We start from the raw sequence: 16,686 nt of genomic DNA, 5'->3' as shown, positions 1-16,686 counted from the left end.
TTCATTCATAAAGTTTATTAAAAATATCAATGGGAATAAAAGTTATTAAGCATTAGCATCATGTAGTCCTGTGCCAGGCGCTGGGAGTGCAGTCAGGAGAGTGACCTAGTCTGGCCATCAGGAGTGGAAGGGGGAGATGACTGGTGTAATATGTGATGGGCCATCAGAAGTGATTGGGTAGGTGTGAACTCAGAATACTATCTGCACACTACGGGACAACTTAAAACTCAGCACTTGCTGGCCTGTATTAGTTGCTTAATAAAAGTAGTTCCTCCTTCCTCCTTGGTATACTGATAAGTCATCCAGAAAGGGGGAGATGATGTTCAAAGTCCTCTTTTTCAGTGCACAGTACATGTTAGGGGTAAAGGTGGTAACATTTTTTTTCTTTTTTGATGTCTAAACAGGAAGCTTCCCTTACCAGTGTGTTAAGTAGAATTCCAACTTCTCGGCTGAAATGAGGTCATCAGTTACTGCTCTCTCCACGGCATATTAACACAGGGACCTTCCATTGTATGTGTAAGCGAGGACTCTAAGCCCCTTCTGTCTCTACCTGGGACCATGTGTGCTATGAACTGTTTGTGTCCCCCTGCCTACATTCATATGTTGAAATTCTAAGCACAAATATGATGGTATTAGAAAGCATGGGGGGAAGGGCACCTGGGTGGCTCAATTGGTAAAGCCACTGCCTTCATCTCAGGTCATGATCCCAGAGTCCTGGGATCAAGTCTCATATCGAGCTTTCCCTGCTCCGCAGGGAGTCTGCTTCTCACTCTCCCTCTGCCTCTCCCCCTGCTTGTGCTTGCTCTCTGTCAAATAAATAAATAAAGTCTTTAAAAAAAAAAAAAAAGAAAGAAAGTAAGTGTGGGGCCTCTGAGAGAAAATTCACTCCTGAGGGTGGAGCCCTTGTGAACAGGGTTAGTGCCTTTCTAAGAAGAGATGGGAAAGCTTGGTTTTCTCTCTCTGCTGTGAGGACACAGCCAAACCACAGCCATCTGTAGATAAAGAAGAAGGCTGACAGCAGAACCTGCCCCTGCCGGCACCTTGGCCTCAGCCGGATGTCCAGGTACCAGAATTGTGAGAGAGAAATATGTCTTGTTTCAGCCAGCAGGTTATGCCGTTCTGTGTCAACAGCCCAGACGGACTCGGGCCACACAGCCCCACAGGAAGGTGACAGAGGGTAAAATGAGGGAATGCCTGCTGGCCTGCCAGCGCTGAGGCTGTAGGGTGACAGGTAGAAGGCTGGCTATGGGGAGGACATGGATGATGAGAAGAACAGGCTCACTTTGGGGACATGGATGATGAGAAGAACAGGCTCACTTTGGGGACAGTGCCCAGGGGGCCACCACAAGGTTGGAAGGCCCTGGCCAGTGGCATCTGCTTCACATCCTCCCATGGGCTGCTGCTTCTGGACCACACAGAAAGGGGCTGTTGAGTCCCTACTGTGGCGTGCTCAGGAGGGAACAGCCCCGAGCCGGCCGAAGTCTGGACTTGCCTGCAGGTGCTTTGAGGTGGCAGACCGGGAGTTACTTTTTAAATCACTGGAAAATTCTTCCCTTTGAAATCCAGAGTTTCAGAGGAGAGCAGAGAGTGAACAGTGATGTGGGTAGAGAGTGTCTATCCAATAGAAACGTGTGCCTGTGTGCACCAGAGCCACCCGTAGCATTCCAGCAGGCAAATGCTTGGGGGAAAGCATGACTCCTCATGCCAGACTGAGTTAGGTTCCACGTCATCACCCGCTGCTCCCTGGGCGATCGAGTGTCAGTTACTGAACCTGGAAGGTCTCAGTTTTCGTCTCCAAGGTGGGCATCATAGTAGCAGTCGTGAGGATGAAATCAGTTAATTTCCATGAAGCACTTTGTTAGCACTGTGCCTGGCACAGGTAGGTACCACACACGCGTGATGTAAAGTGACGTGAAGAAGTGCTAAGGCTTTTGAGATCGGCCAGGACCGGACCTGGAGCACAGGTGTGTCAAGTCATCAGGGCGAAGGAGGAGGAGGGCCGCAGGGGGAGAACGCTTGTGCCCCGCACCCCCACCAGGGAGGCCTCCGCTCTGCCTGCCAGAGGCTTGTTGGTGCTTCTGTTGCCGACATTGTCAGTCTGCTGTGTTCTGGAGGCCGTGGCTCCCGTGAGTTTGTAAGCTCTTCGAGGACAGTGACTGTGTTTCTGCAAATTCTGTTTCCCGTACAGTGCCGAGCATGGCCCTGGACGTAGGCTGGTGCTGAATAAATGCTGCTCACGTTGACTCCTTCCAAGCGCAGTAGGCAGAGAACATTACTCAGGGCCTCACACGTATGAGCACTGCGCTTTCAACCCAAGGTTATATTTTTACTTTTACTTTGAAGCCATCACTAAACTTTTACAGAGAAGCAAGGAGTTCAGCTCATTTGCCTGAGATCGTACAGGGAGTCACTGGGGTGCCTGGAAGTGTTTCCCTTTCTGACTGTCACCTGTTACCCCCATGGAGCCTGGAATGGCCTCAGAGAAAGGACAGCCATGCTTTAGCCAGGGCTGTGCTCCCAAGAAGCAGGCTTCAGGAGCAGGTGCATAGGTGGAACGGGGAGGGCCGAGTCTTGATCTCCGCCAAAGCAGAGATGCTGTTCCAACTGCAGTTTTTGAAAAATGCCTGTGTTTTCCTCGTGGGATTTCCTGTAATTCATTTTTGCTCTCATCTTCCAACATTATTTATTTACCTAAGCTTTTGTTCTCTTTGAAACTATTTCAACCACATGTCATTCATTGTGTTAAAACCTGGGCCCTTCATCCTGCTCAGATTTTGTTTTTTGTTTTTCTTTTTTTTTTCCCCTCTCTCCAGCTGCTCTGCATATCACTTTTAATTCTCTGCCGCTCTGGCCTGACTCCTATCCGGTGCCGAGGGTCGCCTTACACTCCCACCCACGCTCTCCCGGGTTTGGGGCTGGGGGTGTTGAATCAGGATCCAGCTTCAGGATCTACTTTTCTTTCTTGTCTCCTTGTTGTCTGAAGCTTGGGGTGAGGGTAGATTAATCAGTCTACGTGTGGTGGAGCCCCGTGACCCTCCCTGGGGGAGCTCCTCACCCCATAGAAACTTGGCTCGGTTTTGGCTGGCAGACTGAATTCCAGGCTTTGAAGAATCTGTCAATGTTCAACTAACCCCACAGAACCTCTGGAAGTTTTTGATGGAACCGAAACTCATACCAAGGGAGGAGGTGCTGAGCTTGGCATCAGAGGCTGGGGAGAGCTCCCTGCCAGATGAGTTCTTTTTCTCTTGAGATTTCAGGCCTTGCCCCATAATCTGAATGTCCTACAAGCTGTCTGAGTGGTCCCGTGTCTCTCCTGGTGTCTTCCTGCAGCATCTCCCTGGTCTGCTCTCTGTCTTTGAGTGCATTATCAGGGCTGCTGGTTCCTCTCTCCACCTTGAAGGAGCCATCCGAGAATTTTATAAATGAGATCATTTGTCTAGGGGCAAGAAGGTTGCCGAGGGAGATGTACTGTTGCTTTCTCCAGGGAGCAATGGGACACTGACATTTATTTGGCAGTTCCTGTTTGCCAGGTACAAGGCCACTTGCCCTATACGTAGGGTGACCGACCATTCCAATGTGCTTGGGGCTGTGGAGAGGTGTCCTGGGACGCTGGACATGCAGTGCTATAGCCAGGAAGAATGACTCTGTAAAGGCAGCGCCATTCTTCCCACCTTGCAGCTGAGAAAACCGAGCCTCAAAGTTAGCTGAGATAAGTTAGCTTGTCGAAGATTGCTGAGCACGCTGTTTGACTGGGAATCAAGTGTAGATCTGTCTCATTCGGACCAGAGCTTTATACCAGCCAAGGCCTTCAGAATACAAGACTCTCGTCTCCTCGGTTTATGTGGCCCAGTGACCATTCGTCCTCTATTTCTTTCTTTCTCTTGTGTTTTTGTCTGGTTTTAAGGTCTATCAGAGATGCCTCTCCCTCCCTCTCTCCTCCCCCCTGCTGACTGACGTAACTCCTGCCTCACCTCCTTCAGGGGGTCCTCCCTGACTAACCAAGCCATGTCGGGGATCAGGGCTCCATACTGCCGTTAGACTTGCTCAGGTCTGGAGTCATGACTTATTCCATGCTGTCTTCTAAGTGTCTGCCTATATCTCTCTCCACCCCTACTGGGCTGGGACCTCGTAGAATAAAAGGAAACATCTTCCATCTGTAGATCTCTAACCCCTAACACAGTGCGTGGCATATAATTGGGATTCAGGATATAGCTGCTGAATTAGTTTGTAAGATATCAGAAGGAAGCTGTGTGATTTAGAATCAGTTTCAGATCTGTTTAAGGATTTATTTCATAAGATACATTTCTTGTACTTGGGCCAGTTCTCTTTCTTTTGATTTCTTTATTTTAAAAGTAATTTTTGTGTGTTAACTTGGCTATTTGCGTTGGATTTCAGCCTGACCCTTTACCATGTCTAATGCCTGCAAGTGAAAAATTGTCTTTTATGAGGTCATAGATGACAATGTCCAAGTAGTCTGGAGGCCGTACTGAGGTTGGGGGGAAAGGAATTTCTGAAACCAAGTTTTTGCTTTGTCTTTGCTGTGGATTTTGCTAGCTTTCTCCCAAGGCTCAGATTTCCAAGCTATTACATGTTAGTCTACCTTCGAGATTTGATCTTTCTGGCCAGAAGGGAGGGAGAGAGGAGTAAGACCCAGTTCTCTGAAGGTTGGTTCTTTGTTCTCTGGCCCTCCCAGGGCTCTTGTATTGGTTTCTGATTGGTGCCAGTCATGGAAGAGTGTAGCTTTTAGAAAGAAGTGAGAAATGCCATCGCCAAGTAGAACTGTGGTATGAGGAGTGCTACATGTGATTGCGGCTTTTAGAGATAAAAACAGCTATTGGTTTATTCTCAACAATGTTTAAAATGTTAGCCTGGATTGTTGCTGCTATCTGGTACCTCATCTTCCTTATTCCCTGGAGCCCCTCATTATTCTGTCACCAGTTGTGTACGCAAGGGTAGAGAAACAAAAATATTCCAGTCAATCCAAGTAAACCCAAATAACTCAGGCAAGGCACATGCCATGCCGACAAGAGCGTCTGCTCTCTTGCCAAGGCGTGCTGTTAATACCCCCAACCAAGAGTTACCAGTCGTCACAACAATGGCAAAAATATCCTGAGTAAACTGTGTCCCATGGACTGTCTCCCCACTTCACCTGCACAATAGCTTTATGAGTTATGCATGGTCATCATTCCAATTTTTTTGACAAGGAAACTGAGGCACAGGAAGGTGAAGTAATCTTTAAATCAGGTAGTCCAATTCTAGAGCCCTTGTTCTTAACCATTACACCCTAACTAGTTCAAATAGCCAGTGAAAGTCTGTCTACATCTCATTCAGATGGAGACCCCTCGCTGTTCTCTTTCTGGCTCTGTGGAGAGTACAGTGTGGGGACGGGAGACAGTGGCCATGCCAAGGTGTGTAAAATTTCTTTGTAGGATTATCATGTAGGGGTTTGTATTGTTGTTGTTTTTAAAGATAAGTCTACTTCAGGATTTAGACTGGGTGAATTCTAAATCGAATTTAAAAGCCAATTTGATATTTTGATTTGATAAATTTGATAAAAGCCAATTTGATATCACCCAGGATTTAGACTGGGTGAATTCTAAACCGAATTTAAAAGCCAATTGCTATTTCATCAAACACTAGGCTCACAGAAATCTTTTCAGCTGTTTCATTCTCCTTCTTGTGTTGGGCTTGAGATGAACCCCGTGGGCTTGCTGTAGTGGCATTATAACAATAAATCCTGAAAGGGATCCGAGTTCAGCTATGCTGAGTGTAAATCCTTCGCATTCTTGCATACAGTTGAAAAGAAGGGAACTCATTTTTGTAGGCTCTTTAGGATTTAGAGTTCAGTGGAACTTCTTGTGATACCTTCTTCCCCCACTCTCCCTCTGAGGGATCTTGGATACGTTACTTGACAACTTTGGTCTCATTTTCCCTGTTAGTAAAACTGAAGTAATAACTACCTCTTGGGATTGTGAGAGGAGTTAATATTGTAGTTTTGGCAAGTGTCAGGCACAAAGCCATCTTGCAATAAGCATAAGGATCTTAGGAACTTTCCTCTTTGCCAGTGATTTTAACTCTTCTAAACAAGATGTGTTCTGAGGCTCTAGTAATAATTTTACTATTACCTATGAATTGTCACTCAAACCTCTTCAGCACTTTTCCCTGTTAGTCATATTAAGGTATAGAGCATTTTTCCATGATTACATCTGCCACTTTTTTCTAGAAAATGCCTTGGGCTTTACTACTATTCTGCCTTCTACCACATCCATCCATTCATACATTAAACAACAATATGGGATGCCTGGGTGGTTCAGTTGGTTAAGTGTCTGCCCTTCAGCTCAGGTCATGATCCCAGATTCCTGGGTTTGAGTCCTGCATCTGGCTCTATGCTCAGCAAGGAGTCTGCTGCTCCCTCTCCCTCTGCTGCTCCCCCACCCCTGCTTGTGCTCACTCTCTCTCTCTCTCTGACAAATAAATAATAACATACTCAAAAAAAAAAAAAAAAGGCTTAAAATAACAACAGCAACAAAACTTAGTGAGCCACTGCCCTGGCCTCAGTCTACTCATAGTATAGTAGAGGGAGACAGCTGTGCACACAAAGAAATCACATATACACGGATGAATCTGGACAGTGTCAGGGAGTGGGGTATAAGAGAGGCTCTGTTGGCTCTCCCTGGCCAAAGTACCTGGAGGGATGGGGAAAGATGTGATCAGGGAAGACTTCTTTTGGAAGAGTTGAGTCTTCAAAATGTAGTCTGTGTTTGTCAGGGTGATTGTCAGGGGATGGAGTGTATTGTAGAACGAATATTCTCAGCAGAAGGAACAGCATGAGCAAATGATCAGTGGTATGGATGAGTGAGACACAGGACTAAGTAGAAAGACTGTACAGTTGTGCCAAGCACTTCCATAGGTCCTGGATTTAAGGGTTCTCATTTATTAAGTACTGGTGTGTTCCATATGCATCTCACTTAATTCCCACAACAATGTTGTTAGGTAAGTGTTGTTATTCCAGAATCTTCAGATACCAAAACTGAGGTTCTTTGAGATCAAGGCATTTGCCCAAGGGCATGTAAGTGAGAGTCAAGTCTCTCAGTCTGAGGACAACGATAACTACGGTAATAAAGACAGTAAGATGTTTGTATATGCTGGGCGTGCTCTGCCCTGTACTGGATACATCAGCAGGTCACACGTGGCTGTTTCAGCAAAGCTGAACGAGAGAGAAGCATCGGTCCCTCAGTTGCACGATCCATGTTTCGGGTGCTCAGTTGCCACGTGGGCCTGGTGACTACTGTATCGGACCGTGCAGATCTAGAACATTTCCATCATCTCAGAGCATTGTCTCTCTGTTGGACAGCACTTTACATGTATTCACACATCTAATCCCTGTAGCAGTCCTAGAGGAAGATACCATTATTCAAATTGTACAGATGTGGAAACGGAAACAAAGATAAGAAATGTGATTAAGGTCGTACAACGAATGAGCCCATGTCTTTAAGCACAGCACTATAATGTCAACCTCATATGTTCTATTCCGGATAGCATGAAAGAGTATTAGAAGAATAGAGTGCCATGTTTTCTTGTGTATAGACTGGTGTTTTGTCCTCTTCAGAGTGAAACGTCTTCGAGATGGTTCTTACCCTTCCAGAAGCTGACTGTTGCTGGTGCAGGCCTTATGAACTTGAGGCTGATGGTCTCCAGAGAGCCTCCTCCCCTGTGAGGCTGGTAGGGTCATAGTAGAGCAACTCATTTGATAGAATTATCCATCAATAGATTGATAGAATTATCAATCTAGGGGTGCCTGGGTGGCTCAGTGGGTTAAAGCCTCTGCCTTCAGCTCAGGTCATGATCTCAGGGTCCTGGGATCGAGCCCCGCATCGGGCTCTCTGCTCAGCAGGGAGCCTACTTCCCCCTCTCTCTCTCTCTGCCTGCCTCTCTGCCTACTTGTGATCTCTGTCAAATAAATAAAATCTTTAAAAAAAAAATTGTCAATCTATTCTTCCCTCCAAATGGCCAAATCTGTAATCAAAAGATGATAAAGTCTTACGTAGTGTTCAAAAACCGTTGTTTTTCTCTTCAGAAAATGTGTCTGAGGCTGTTATTTCAAGGGAATTTTTTTCAAGATGCCAACACATCTGTAGCAGACCTTTTTATTTTCCAACACAGGGGAAAACCAAAACGAAAACCAACCGTCCCCCCAAAAAACGCAAAAAACTACAGACCTAGAAAATCCTAGTTTGAGTCCTTACCTCTGCCTCTAAGTAGCTAAATAAATTTGACTGGGTTACTTCATGTCTCTGAAATTCAGTTTCTTCGACTATGACCTAGAGAGAAAATAACATATCATGGGATTTTCTAAAAGCTAAATGAAGGGCACAGTGTTTGAGGATGCTTTGCAAGCTATAAAGTACGAGATAATTATAACACAAAGGCTAGAACTTGAGATGATTTTCTTCCATATAATCCTTTAAAGTTTTCAAAGCAGTGCGGCTTGATAAATTACAGGTTAACTTGCTCTTAATCATAACATTTGCAAAGTTTCCATTTTCTTTTACATAAATGTAGTAGATGTTCAGAAAATGGATGGAAGGATGGGTGAATGGTTGGTAGATAGGGGAGAGGGAGGGAGACAGCTTATAAGGGAAAATGGGAGAGCTATACGTGAAGTTTTAATTTTTTTCTTTTTAATTTCATTTTAAACCTGTTCCTTGGTACAAACTATGTTCTGTGTATGTGGAGGGGTAGGGATCATTAAATAAGAAGGCTTGCATTGATTCAGTGACTCCGTAAGCTTGTTTTCCTGCTGGGTTGGGTTTTTTTTTTTTTTTTTTCATTCAACAAAAATTTATTGAGCAACTACCATCAGCCGAGCATTGTGCAAGTTTCAGGAAAAATAAGATTGAATGTCTCACTTCTTTTGGCCTCCCTATTTCTTCAGCTGCTAATTTTGCCCTTTAAATAACTTTCTGCAGAATGCTGAATAAACTGACACTTTACAGTCGCATGAAGGGCCCCAGCAGCGTTGAGGGCTGTGCTTGTCAAAATCTCGTCTTGTGAATTGTTTCCTGATGTACACGTGCAGCCTGTGAGTCCTCTCTGGATTGTGCAATGTATTTATTCAGAAAGGAGAAAGCTCCTCCTGCCCCTGGTTGCTTTCCCTGCTTTGGGCCTCTTTTCTCAGGGAAGGCCCCTCCAAGCTCTGTGTGTCTGAAGGAAAAACGAGATGAGATCCATCAGCTCTCAACTTCCTTTGGCCTCAGAGCAGGCACCGGCTCTGCCCTGCTGGGGACTGGGCTGGACATGAAGCAGGGTTAGTGGGCTTCTCCTGAGGGAATTGGACATGACCTGCCTCTTGCCCGTGTTAGGTGAGCCTGGCCTGACGTGATCAACATCTCAGAGCTCAAGAGTGTAGGATTTGGGGAGGCATTTTTCTGCCTTCCTGTCTTTAGAAAAGGAGACACTTTACTTGGTTTTTTTGAAGAAGCACCGTGTGTTGTATGTTGAGAAGAGCAGAGAAATGATCCCCATTTGCGACTTCACGTATACATTGTGGATGTGGAGGAATGGCTCAGACTTTGTTGTAGTGTGGCACAATTGGGGCTAAGCTCAGCTTTTCTAACTCTCAACCCAGGGCTCTTACCAGTGTTCTGTGGTGTGCCGATATTTACAACTGTGTTTCCCTCACGTGAGACAATATAACATCAAAAACTAAAGGGGTGTAGAAGGAACATGGGCTTTGGAATAAGACAGGACAATGTCCAGTCCCGACACTCCTTCTATCTGTGTCATGTTCCTTGGGCATGTCACTTGAATATTCTGAACCTTTCCTTCTGCATCCGTCGAGGAAGGGAAAGAATGTAGGCATTGTGGAAATTAAATGAGATAATATTTAAAGAGCTCAGCACAGCACTCAGTCTATCTTAGATGTCTGATATATTTGCTAGGAGGGAAGAAAGAATACAGCTGTCTCTTGGGAAATAATTGAGTGGTTGTTGATGCTGATGATGGTGCTAGTGGTGAGGGTCATTGTGATAGTAGCAATGGAGACATAGCTACCATTAATCAAACTTTTTTTTTTTAAAGATTTTATTTATTTATCTGACAGATCACAAGTAGACATAGAGGCAGGCAGAGAGAGAAGGGAGGAAGCAGGCTCCCTGCTGAGCAGAGAGCCCGACTCGGGGCTCGATCCTAGGACGCTGGGATCATGACCTGAGCCGAAGGCAGCGGCTTTAACCCACTGAGCCACCCAGGCGCCCCTAATCAAACTTTTATTTTTGAAATCTCCTTAGTATCCCAGTGACCATATGATACTGCTGTTGTCTTCATTTTATACTGGTCTTCCTGTTTCCAAATTCCACTCTTCTCCCATGACAATGCCCTAGTCCTCCGATTCCAAGCTTAGATGTACCAACAATGAATCTGTTGGAGAAGAAACAAGGAAATAGTTACTATAGACTTATTTTTTTCTCACTTTCCCATTTGAAACCCTGTGAGATATGCTTTGCCTGTGCTTTATATATGTAGAGTCAGTAACTATGAGCCATCATCAGGAATTCCCTGAACTTATTTATAACACTGTGGACCACCAGTGGCTGACTCCTCTCCTGTCAGGGATCTCAGGATCGGTATCTTTAAGACCCTAGTATTTTGAGATCTACAGATAATATCAGCACCCGGTTATTGGGTTTTTATCTTGGAGAACAAGCTAGAAACGAACCTACCTGGATATGAATGCTAACCCTGCTTCTTGTGAGCTATGTGAACATGGTTAAATTACCCCTCATTTGTAAGCTTCAGTTTCCTCTTCTCTGAAATGAGGATGATAATAGTACCAGTCACATTCAGTGGTTTTAAGAATAAAATGAGACAGGTATGGAGAGAGCACGTTAATACTAGCTCAGTTAATACTAGCTCAGATCTAGGGTTTCTTCCTGTGCAAAACCCTTTGTGCCCTGGATGGGGAGCTGTATCACTCTGGGTCCACCTAGAAAAATATAAACTAAGTATTTAAAAAACAGGAAATTTAGTACAGAAAATTGGTGACCCAAATAATGAAGTCGCCAGGATGGGCTACATCCTTGTGAAGCTAGCCAGCGATCAGCAAAATGGAAGCTGCTACTACCCCAGGCCAGAGTGACAAAGGAAGGAGGAGGTTACCAGAGTCCAAAGGTGTCAGCAGATATCAGAGCCATGTGGCCCTGTCAGCAGAGCTGAAGTCATGCAGGAGAAGGAGACACACTCTGGCTCTCTACTTCCTACAGCCTTCAGATCTCCCGGCCGATGTTGAACTGCAGTCTGCAGGATCCCACAGTGCTGAGCAGAGCAAGGGACTTGATGAAAGCCAGTAGGCCCAGAACTCTTACGGGCTCAGTCTCAGACCTCAGTCACCCGGTTGCTGGGACCTCCTTGCGGTGATAATCACCACAGGAAGTTTGAAAGAGTCTTACCTCCCCCTGCTGCTGGGCCTCTGAACAATGGCCCAGGTTTTTAAGTGGCTGTGCTTAGGAAGGTAGAATTTGGAAAAAGCCTTGGAAAAACCTAGAAAGTTGTTGGAATGTGAGAGCCTCTCATTGGGCCTTGAGATCCTGCTTTCTGGAAAGGCCTGCTTGCTGAGCAGCCAATACTGTCAATATCTGGGGATTTATGGCCTGAGGAGGCACCCCCACCCCGCCTTTCCCCTGGCCAATTCCTGCAGAACAGCATAGACACACCTTCTGGGGAAACCTCCCTGACCCCCTGCTGGTTGAGCTAGGCTGCTCCTGTGGTCTCCATGCTTCTATCCTATCCTGACTCCCCATACTGAAGTGCTCCTTTAGGGTTCTCTTTCCTCTCACCAGACTGGGAGCACTCCGAGGACAGGGTCTTCCTTATCCGTGCATTCCCACGCATTGGTACTTTTGCCTCCTGCTCTGCACCAGCATCTGTGTAGGGGCTGGGCTTCTCAGCTTGTGGATAAGAAAGTGCCAGCTTCCAGAAACTTTTATTATAGAAGAGGCAGGCAGTGTAGGCTTTTAAAACCACCAGTGTCTAATACCTATTCTTCTGAAGCTGTTTCAGAAAACAGAAAGGGAAGGAAGGCTTCTAAACTTGTTCCATGAGGCCATTATTACCTTGACCAAAACGAGACAAAGACCCCATCGAGAAGGAGAATTATAGATCAATATCCCTGATGAGCACAGATGCCAAAATTCTCACCAAGGCACTAGCCAGTAGGATCCAACAGTGCATTAAAAGGATTATTCACCACGACCAAGTGGAATTTTTTCCTGGTTCAACATTTACAAATACAATGGACTATAATAACTCAGCCATCAGAAGAGATGAAATCTTATTTTCATCAACGTGGATGGAACTGGAGGGTATTATGCTGAGCGAAATAAGTAAATCAAATTATCGTATGGTTTCACTCATGTGCAAGTATAAGAAACAGCACAGAGGATCATAGGGGAAGGGAGGGAAAACTGAATGGGAAGTCATCAGAGAGGGAGAAGAACTGTGAGAGAACTCTTCACTATAGGAAACAAACTGAGAGTTGCTGGAGAGTAGCTGGGAGGGGGATGGATAATGGGGTGACAGGCATTAAGGAGGACATGTGATATGATGAGCACTGGGCGTTATACACAACTGATGAATTATTGGACACTATATCTGAGACTAATGATGTGTGCTATATATTGGCCATATATATATATACATATATATATGTGTGTATATATATATATATATACTACTTGAGTTTAAATTAAAAAACAAAACAAAACAAAACACTGTCTTGTGTGCTAGGGAAGTTCAAGGGTGTGTTTGAATACCGAACAGGAGACTCCCATCTTTCCTGGAGGACCAGGGAAGCCGCCTGAGGAAGTAACATTTGAGTCAGGAATAAATAGGAGTAGCCTGGCAAAGAGGTTGGGGAATGGCATTTCAGATGGAGGGAAGAACAAGTACGAAGGCCTTGAAGTGGGAAAGACAGCGGAGAGTGGGGACGAGGCTGACGCCGGGTGGAGCTGGGGAGGTCACCCGAAGCCCAGTCTCTGCCCTGCCCCAGCATACTGCACCCCTGCCCGTGTTGTAGTGAGGAACGTTGGCATGTCTGCAGCTCCCACTTCCTGACACCTGCTGTGTAGTTTCTCCACCGATGGGTGTGGCATTGACAAGACGGACTTGACAGGGTTAATATAAAAGGAGGTCCTACACATAAATGTTCAGCATAGTGCCTGGTATTTCCTGACGGCTGCTGCTTTGATTATTCTAATGACAGTGACTAGGATTCCTACAACAGTTAGACGCTGTACACGGACCAGACAAAGCACAGACATCACATGTTTCCTAGGTTCCCCACACTGGCCTACACAGGAACGCTCTCTCAGTGTTTGGCTGTATAAAGGAGTGTCGTATGCTTGTTCTTAGTGTTCTTTTCTCATTATTTATTTTATTATTTTTTTAAAGAGGGGTTTGTTTTGTTTTGCTTTCTCACAGGAGTGATTGGAGCAGATGTGAGAGGGTACGGCCTTGCCTGTGAGGGACAGCCAGTGACGTCACGGCTGGCTGTCATCTGTGGGACGTCTTCTTGTCACATGGGGGTGAGTCTGCTGGGTAGAGGGCGGGGCGACCACCAGCGGGTGGGGAGCGGGGTGTGGGGGGAGGGGGGCAGCCCAAGAGGAGATGTGACTTGTTGGCCCCTTTGCCTGTCAGTTTCTTCCCTTCCTGCTGCCTGCCTGCTCTGTCTAGCCAGAAGCCCAGCCCATCTCCCAAAAGCTGTGCTTAAATTTGCTGTATCTTTGTCCAGGGGCCAGATTCTTAAAAAGTATAGAGGTCTGAGTCTGTCTTTGACATCTCCATGGTCAGAAAGCTCAGGCATGAGGGCTGAAATTGGATCCAAGGGTGGCAACGCCTTGCTCCCAGGCTGATCTGTCCCTAATGGGTTGCTGAGTCTTCTCTACAAAGGGGTGTCTGTTTTCCTTGGCCGCTGAGCTCTCTCCAAATCAATATAAATCCATCTCCCTGGAAGCGCCCTGATGATCTATAGAATTGGGCTGCATATCATGACTTCAAAAGAACACTGATAAGCAATTTTCACTTTGTTAATTTTTCTCCATGAATTAGTGGAAAGGCGTTCTCCAAGATTGCAGTTAAAATTTAGTGCCTGCCCTAAAATTTATATCTCCTTTAAATGCATGAGCCTGAAAGCATTCCATTTCGATAAGTACCCATTTCTACCATATTTTTATTTAAAAGTCATTACTCTGTTAAACTTAGATGGACGACTCCTTGGATTTTTCCCAGATGAGTAAAATAGAGGGAGAGAGGGGGAGGAGGAGGAGGCAGACGGGAGGAGGAGGAGGGGGAAGGTGGGCGAGGATGAGCGTGGACCCAGTCCAGGGCAGAATCTCTGTGACCATGGAGGGAATCAAGTGCCATGTCAAACTATGGTAAATAGCAGTAGGGACCAGTGAGCCTTTTTTACCATTAAATATTCTGGTTGAGTAAGTAGTGATACTTTTACATACCTACTCCTCTCCCTTCTGTCTGGAGCTGTGCTAAACCTTGGGAACATAAGGGTGACAGAAGTCCTCCTATCAATGAGGCATCATCAGAGCTGGCATTACCAATACAAGGCCCCAGAATATCCATGCAGATTGAGTCCAGGATCCTGAGCACCTACCATGTGCCAAACAGTGTGCCCCGCTTCCCATTTCATGGTAGATCCAGCCCCATTGGTTTCCAGTTGTACTTCCTCTGCTTACTAATTATGGGGCCCCTGGCAAGGCACTTAGCCCTCTGGGGCTCAGATTCCTTCTCTACAAAATGTGGAGAGTCCTAGTACACGGCTCCGAGTGTTCTGAGCGTGAAATGAGGCTGTGATGCACTTGCCATGAAGGGAGCACTCCGTGGCGGTTAGCTCTTAAAGAGTTGTGCTGGTGCTGTCGGGCAGAAAGGACGCAGGGACTGACTCTGCCTGGGAAGGGTCCAGGATTAGGGACACCTTCCTGAGGGGACATTTATGTTGGATTCCAAGGTCATAGATTCCCTTGATCCTGCCCTTTCCCCCTGCCAAAAGAAAGCCCAAAAAACAAAACAAAAAAAATGTTTTCCTTTTGTTTGTTTCTATGGACACGGTCTTAAGTGAAACTTTTTAAATTGAGTTTTTAAAATCCCCTCAGCAGCCCTGTTGTAGGGCCCAGCTGTCCCTGAAGGGAAAGGTCTGCTGAGGCCTCGGGCCGCCTCACCCAGGAGGTACCCAGCTGGGCAGCCTGCCCTCACCTCTGTGGACATGAGTCTGCACCGCCTAGCTTTTCTTCACTGAACCCCGATTGAAACCTATTTAAATCACTCCCATTTTCACAGGGACACATCTAATCTGGTTCCTCCTGTGAAATCTGAATTTCAGACATTTTAACTACACTCAGTTCAGACTTCTGAGCAGAAGCAAATCCAAATGAAACTGAGGGACTCTGTCATGTCCCCACTCCTCATTCTCCTTGTCTCTTAATGGGATTGGTACTCCCTTTTCCTACAGGATCCACTTTGCCAATTAGGCAGCTAAGGCATAGAAAAATCCAGAAATGTTCCTGGGTCACAAGCTGTTAAGCTGGAGCAGAGCACTCAGACCCAGCACTCAGATCCCACTCAGTGCCTCGCAGTGCTGTGCCCCATGGTCACGTCCCTCAAAGAAGTGGAGCCGGACTGGGCTTCAGAGCTCTCCAGATGCGGGTTGAACTCCCGCTCATGCACTTTTTGAGCTTGTGACCTGAGAGGTGAGCTACTTCTCCAAATCTCACATCCTTCCTCCATCCCATCAGGGCTGGTGTTGCTGGTTAGTGTGAATTGTGCACGTATGTATCTAGTCTAGAGCAGACACTCAGAAATGGTGGAGATTCTTAGTACACTCTCCTAGTGATATATAAGGCTCACATGAAGCAACTGTTGGGGCATTAACGAGTTTGATGGGCAGCTGCAGTTGGTTGCAATGAATTAGGGCCATAAAATGCCGGTTTATTATGGTCATGTTGTGCTGGAAATAAAGTCCCCACCCCCATCCAGCTTTGTACTTGGGAGTGGGAAGGGACCTTCTGGGCCAACGGGATTAATCATCAGCTTTAATGTTATGTGGCGAGGGCGAGACTGTGGTCATGCCGGCATCAGAAAATGCCTTTGATCTTGCTCAGGTGCTGGGTGCCCAGTGAGCCAGCAACAATAACACCTTTGTGAGGTCTAGGAGAGGTGCCGGTCTAAGGAAACACTCCTAGGGAAACTCAAGGACCCCCTTTGTTGTGGTTCTGGCAAATGAAACCACCAACTGTCAGGAAAAATTCACCAAACAGAATACAGGGACCAGAGGGGACTCTAGGCTTTTCAAAAAGTGGTGTTCAACTTGGTCTAAAGGATTCTGTTTCTTCCTGTCTGTTCACTGATGTTTCTGATTCAGTATGTTGAGTCAAAATTCCCAAGAATATTTTGTGCCTGATCCAGATTGCCTCTTTCTACGTATGAATGAATGAATGAATGAATATCCAAGTAAGCAAATACTAATAAATACTTAGAAGTTCCTTACCTCCTGGTCCCTATTCCTTCCAGGAATCTGGAAAAAAAGCTTGAGGTTGAACGTAAGACTTAGACTAATCAGGCCTTTGATATTTTGGAAGATACAGGTGTGGGCTGGTACATTTATCTTCCTTTAAATGATTT

General features: G+C 45.9%; 1 protein-coding gene across 4 annotated transcripts in view; it reads left to right on the top strand.

Moving 5' to 3' along the window:
* Nucleotides 1–16,686, top strand: part of FGGY (FGGY carbohydrate kinase domain containing) — a 400,554-nt gene that overhangs the window by 217,432 nt on the left and 166,436 nt on the right. For all 4 annotated transcript variants that reach the window (XM_080800002.1, XM_080800001.1, XM_080800003.1 and 1 more), the window contains one exon: nt 13,477–13,580. In XM_080800002.1, the coding sequence (XP_080656128.1) occupies nt 13,477–13,580 (104 nt within the window). The remainder of the gene's footprint in view (nt 1–13,476; nt 13,581–16,686) is intronic.

This window comes from Martes martes (assembly GCF_963455335.1).
Source record: "Martes martes genome assembly, chromosome: 4".
NCBI classification, from domain to species: Eukaryota; Metazoa; Chordata; class Mammalia; order Carnivora; family Mustelidae; genus Martes; species Martes martes.
The sequence above is the reverse complement of the archived record's forward strand: the minus strand, read 5'-3'. Positions and strand labels throughout refer to the sequence as shown.